Source organism: Xenopus laevis, chromosome 3L (genome assembly GCF_017654675.1).
Source record: "Xenopus laevis strain J_2021 chromosome 3L, Xenopus_laevis_v10.1, whole genome shotgun sequence".
NCBI lineage: Eukaryota > Metazoa > Chordata > Amphibia > Anura > Pipidae > Xenopus > Xenopus laevis.
Genome location: NC_054375.1, coordinates 11,190,510 through 11,196,286, shown reverse-complemented (window position 1 = coordinate 11,196,286; position 5,777 = coordinate 11,190,510). Strand labels below are relative to the sequence as shown.

The window sequence follows — 5,777 nt, the reverse complement described above, 5'->3', positions numbered from 1 at the left end:
CCGGTTGGCTGAAATTGCAAACTGGAGAGCTGCTGAATAAAAAGCTAAATAACTCAAAAAAATTAAAACCAATTGCAAATTGTCTCAGAATATCCCTCTGTATATCAGTTAATGTAAAGGTGAACAACCCCTTTAAAGGAAAAAGGAAAGGAAAGCTACAAAGCAGTTTATTGCCAATAGATTTGCCACAATAGTACAAGCTATAACACTATATTTACTCTGCAGAATACCATACCTGAGTAAACAGCTCTAGAAGCCCTCTCTGTTTGTTTAGGATAGCAACTGCCATATTAGCTTGGTGTGATATCACTTCCTGCCTCAGTCTCTCCCTGCTCACTCATAGCTCTGGGCTCAGATTACAGCAGGGATGGGAGGGGAGGGAGGAGCAAACTGAGCATGCTCAAGCCCTAGCCCTGGAGGTTTAAGCTGAAAACAGGAAGTCTGATACAGAAGCCCATGAGTACACAATAGAAGGAAAGAAATGTGGTGTTTCTATTAACAGAGGACTCGGAGCAGCATTACTTTGAGTGTTTACTGGTGTATTTATATAGACCTTTCTGATAAAGATTTGGAGATCCAGATTACAGGGAAAAAAAAACCTTATCCAGAAACCCCAAGTCCTTGGCACTCTGGATAACAGATCCCACACCTGTACTTCTGTTTAAATAATCAGTCAGTCTTTAATTCTGTAAAAGCACAATGGAACCCTGTAAAGTCAAAATCAGCACCATGGAGAGCTCCACCATTCCTGTCCTTCTCTATTAAAGGGGAAAGATACCTGACTTTTTATTGTTTTCTCCCCAATGATGGAAAGGAGACCTTGATAGTCTGCCTATATGAGAAGTAGGACTACCCCCCCCCTAAAACTCACCATGTAATGCACCCCCATTTTTTACTGTGAAGTGTTGGACTCACCCACTAAAGAAAGCAGAGGGGCTTCAAATCCAAGAGTCTAACACTTCCCAGTAAAACAAAGGGGGGCATTACATGGGGAGCCTAAAGGATTGGGAAATGTTTCCAAAGGTCGATATGTGCAGACTGTCCTCTATCATCATCCCTTGTGTTCTCTTTATTTCTATACAGCTGAGGTGCCTGAGCAATCCATGTAGGGACAGGTTGCTGGAGATCTAAAGATCAGATCACTGCTTGGTGCTTAGAGCTCAGGACACTGCAGTTTGTGACTCCAGGTCGCAGGGAATGTACCGTGTGAATTCCAGAGCTAAGTTTAGGTGCAAGAAGGCAATGAGAATGAATCCTGCTGCTTTATCTGTTTCCGTCTGTCCATCAGTCGCCAAACCTGGAATTAAAGTCATTGTTAGCGGAGCAACGACATCTGATTTAATTTTTATTATCTTTAATATACGGAGCCCGGGAATAAGAGAGAGAGAGGGGGGAATCTGCAGATTAAGTACACATTGTATTCTCTGGCATTCATAAATAAAGGGGAAGTGCACCTTTTTATGGTAACGAAAATTCCTCAAGCTTTTTCCCTATGTTTTGGGTGGGGAGTCTTACTGCTGTTTAAAGGCACAGTATACACTCCATATACCACTGCTAAACACAAGCACAATACATTGGACTTGTGCTAAATATATATTCTGCATGATCTTTCATTTATAAAAAAAAATTAAGAAATATTTTTAATCCCATTATAATATAATAAATAATATTATTTATAAATAAAGAAATATTTGAATCCCATGTTTATGTTTTTATTCTGTTTTTCCATCAACTCACTCCCCCCAGCCCTTCCCAATACACATTATATCCCTTTGTTTAAAGGGAGAAAATGAGCTCTGTATAAACAACATCTAAGCTGCAGCCACACAATTCATTGTATTATATACTTGTACTTACTGACTGCCTTATAGCAGGGGTTTTGCTGGGCTCTGGGGGAAGTTGGCTTGACTAACACAGGGTTATTGGTGGCCCAGTGGTGTGGACTGACCAGGGTTGAGGGCCCCAATACAACTTGGGCTGGCTCTGCAATTTTGCACCCCTTAATACCTTGGCATTATTAAAGACCCCCTATAGTCTTATTTGTGTTGATGGGGTTAATAAATTCCATTTAGCCCGGGGTACTGACAAAGGAAGAGAAGTAAAACTGTGATGCATGGGTCACACAGGGGGTGGGGCTTGCATGTGAGTGGGTGGGATTTGGGTGGACCATGGGTGGGATTTTGTCATAATATAAGTTAAGTGGGTCTACAGCTTGGTCATGACTGTATATTGGATTGTTTTTAGTTGGAGGCTCCGTTGTACTTGTTGGCTGACCCTTTCTCCCAGGGGCCAAATAGGTCAATAATAAGGGTTCTCTGGGCCCCATGACAATCCCTTTACAGGCTATTTGTACAGCTATTCCCAAACTATAATGCATAAATCCTGTTACTTACCCACAATACCCTATTCTTTCCCAGATTTCCAATATAACGGCTATAATCCATCACAATGTGCTTGTACCCAATGGTGGGGGACTTGCTCCGAGTATCCAATATTGAGTGCCATGTATAGGGGCTCTGTAGTCTGGATTCAGACACCCGGTGCTTAAAGTCTGTTCCCCTCTGCCCAAACATTGCCCTCATATGCCAAGCTGGGTGCATCCGGCACAGAGCAGCATCTTAAAAGGCGCAATTTTGTGCGCTGAGTTGCACCTCACTATAAATTAGGGATGCTCTGTATCCAGGATTCGGCCTTTTCTTAGCAGGATTTAGATTCTGCCGAATCCTTCTGCTTGGCTGAATCGAATCCAAATTTGCATATACAAATTAGGTACAGGAAGGGAAATCGCATGACTTTTCATCACAAAACAATGAAATCAAAATGTTTTTTTCGACTTGTTCCTTTCCTGCCTCTAATTTGCATTTTCAAATTAGGATTCTGATTCGGCTGAAACTTTTACTAAGGATTTAGCTGAATTCCCAAATAGTGAATTTGGTGCATCCCTCCTATAAATGAACCCCTAGTACAGTAGTGTCGCTACCATCATGAACAGTGGTGCAACTAGAGGATTCTGGGAACAACAGCAAATGAATTTTAGGGCCCCCAACATATCCAGAGATTGTGCCGTTTTATCAATGCATATTGAGATTGTCCATTAATTGGGGTCTCCCTATGCCCCCTGTAGCCACAGGGTAGATGTTCTCATTAACTCTATGGGGTGAACTGGCATCATTATATGCTCCATTTGGGTACAGGGAGATGTTGGGGTGAATGGGTGAATTTGGAGTGACTGGGGAGGAAGTTGGGGGTGAATGGGGAGAATGTTGTGGTGAATGGGGAAATTTGGGGTGATTGGGGGATGTGGGGTGAATGGGGAGAGGATGTTGGGGTGAATGGGGGAATTTGGGGTGATTGGGGGAATTGGGGTGAATGGGGGAATTTGGGGTGAATGGGGAAGGATGTTGGGGTGAATTGGGGAAGTTGGGTGAATGGGGGATGTGGGATGAATTGGGAGGATGTTGGGGTGAATGGGGGAATTTGGGTTGAATAGGGGGATGTGGGGTGAATAGGGGGATGTGTGAGTGAATGAGAAATTTGGGGTGAATGGGAAAATTTGGGGTGAATAGGGGAGGATATCGGAGTGAATGGTGGAATTTGGGGTGAATGGTGGAATTGGGGTGAATGCGGGGATTGGGGTGAGTGGGAGAGGATGTTGGGGTGAATGGGGGAGGATGTTGGGGTGAATCGGGAATTTGGGGTGAATGGGGGAGATGTCGGGGTGAATCGGGGAATTAGGGGTGAATAGGGAAATGGGGTGAATGCGAGGATGTGGGTGAATGGGTGAATTTGGGGGTGAAGGGGAGGATGTTGGGAGTGAATGGGGGAGGATATTGGGGTGAATGGGGGAGGATATTGGGGGAAATTGGGGTGATTGGGGGAGAATGTTGTGGGAATTGGGGAATTTTTGGGTGAATGGGGGAGGCTCATGGATGGGGGTGATATGGGGTGAGGATGTTGCGGTGAATGGAGGAATTTGGGGTGAATTGGGGAGATCTTGGGTGTGAATAGGGAGGATGTTGGGGTGAATGTCGGGAATTTGGGGTGAATGGGAGATCTTAGGGGTGAACAGGCGTGAGGATTGTTGGGGTGAATAGGGGAATTTGGGGTGAAATGGGGAGAGGATGGGTTGAAGGGGAGGATGTTGGGGGTGAATGGGGGAGGATCTGGCGGTGGAATAGTGGAGGAGTTGGGGTGTAATGGGGGAATTTGGGTGAATGGGGAGGATGTGGGTGAATGGGGCGAGGATGTTGGGTGAATGGGGGGAGGGTGTTGGATGAATGTGATGATTTGGGTGATGGGCGAGGAATGTTCGGGTGAAGGAGAATTAGGCGCGTGAATGGGGGGGGATGTTTGGGTATGAATGGGGGAGGATGTTGGATCATGAATTGTGAGAATTTTGGGGGTGAATGGGGAGGGTGTGTTCGGCTGTGAAATGGAAGGAATTGGCGGTGAATGGGGGAATTCGCGGTGAGATGGGAGATGCAGGATTGACATGAGGAGGAAGTTTGGGGATGAATGGGGGAGGGATGTTGGGTGATGGGGAATTTAGGTGAATGGGGGATTCTGGTGTGGAATGGGGAGATGTTGGGGTGAATTGGGGAATTGGGTGAATGGGGGATGTGGGGTGAATAGGAGAGTTGGGCGTGAATGGGGGAGATGATGGTGTGAATGGGGAGTTGAGGAGTGAATGCGGGGAAATTTGGGGTAAATGGTAGGGGATGTGGCGTGAATGGGAGAGGATATTGGGTGAATGGGGAATTTGGGAGTGCATTGGGGAATTTTGGGGGAATGCAGGGATGTGGAGTAATGGGGCGAATTTGGGGTGAATGGAGGGAAGATGGTTGGGGTGAATGGAGAGAGGATGTGTGGGAATGGGGGGAGCTGGACGTTGGAATGGCACATGAGGGCGTTGAAGGGAGAGAATGTTCTGGGCGGTGAATGGGGGAATTTGAAGGTGATTGGGAATTTGAGGGAATGGGGGAGGGGCGATGGGGTGAATGGGGAGGATGTTGGGCACTGTGAATGGGGGAATTTGGGGGTGAAGTGGGAGAGGATGTTGGGGTGAAATGGGGGAAGTGATGGGTTGTGAATGGGTGGAAACTTTAGGGTTAATGGGGATGTGGTGTGAATGGGAGAGGGGATGTTGGGGTGATTTGGGGTGATTGGGGAATTTAGGTAAATGCAGGAAGTGGAGTGAATGGGGGAATTTGGAGGTGAATGGGAGGATGTTGGGGTTGAGATGGGAGAGGATGTTGTGAGTGAACTTGGGATTGGGGGTGAATTGGGGGATATGGGGTGAATGGAGAGGATGTTGCGGCGTGATGGAGAATTTTGGGGTTGATTGGTTAGGGATTGGATGAATGCGGGATGGTGCGTGAATGGGAATTTTGGGGTGGAATGGGAGAATTTGGGGTGAATGGGGAGGGAGGAGGAGTGAATGGGGAGGATGTATAGGGAATGGGGGAGGATGTTGGGGTGAATGGGGGATTGGGAACTTTTACTATTAGCACATCTCTCCCTACTATAACCTGTTAGTCCCACGCACATCCACTTCCCAGAGACTATTATCCCACTTTACTATTAGGCACCATCTTCTCCCTACTATACTGCTATCCACAGTTCACACTCCCTTCCCAGAGACTATTATCCCCTGTTACTATAGGCACCATCTCTCCCTACTATACCTGCTATCCCAACAGCCCACACTCCCTTTCCCAGAGACTTATTATTCCACTGTTACTATAGGCACCATCTCTCCCTTACTATACATCTCCTTC

General features: G+C 46.4%; 1 protein-coding gene across 1 annotated transcript in view; it reads right to left on the bottom strand.

Annotated features, from left to right (window-relative positions):
• Positions 1-592: 592 nt before the first annotated feature.
• Positions 593-5,777, bottom strand: part of LOC121393056 — a 1,743,327-nt gene continuing 1,738,142 nt past the window's right edge. The window contains exon 5 of the mRNA XM_041585396.1: positions 593-1,297. Coding sequence (XP_041441330.1) covers positions 1,226-1,297 — 72 coding nt within the window. The 3' untranslated portion in view covers positions 593-1,225. The remainder of the gene's footprint in view (positions 1,298-5,777) is intronic.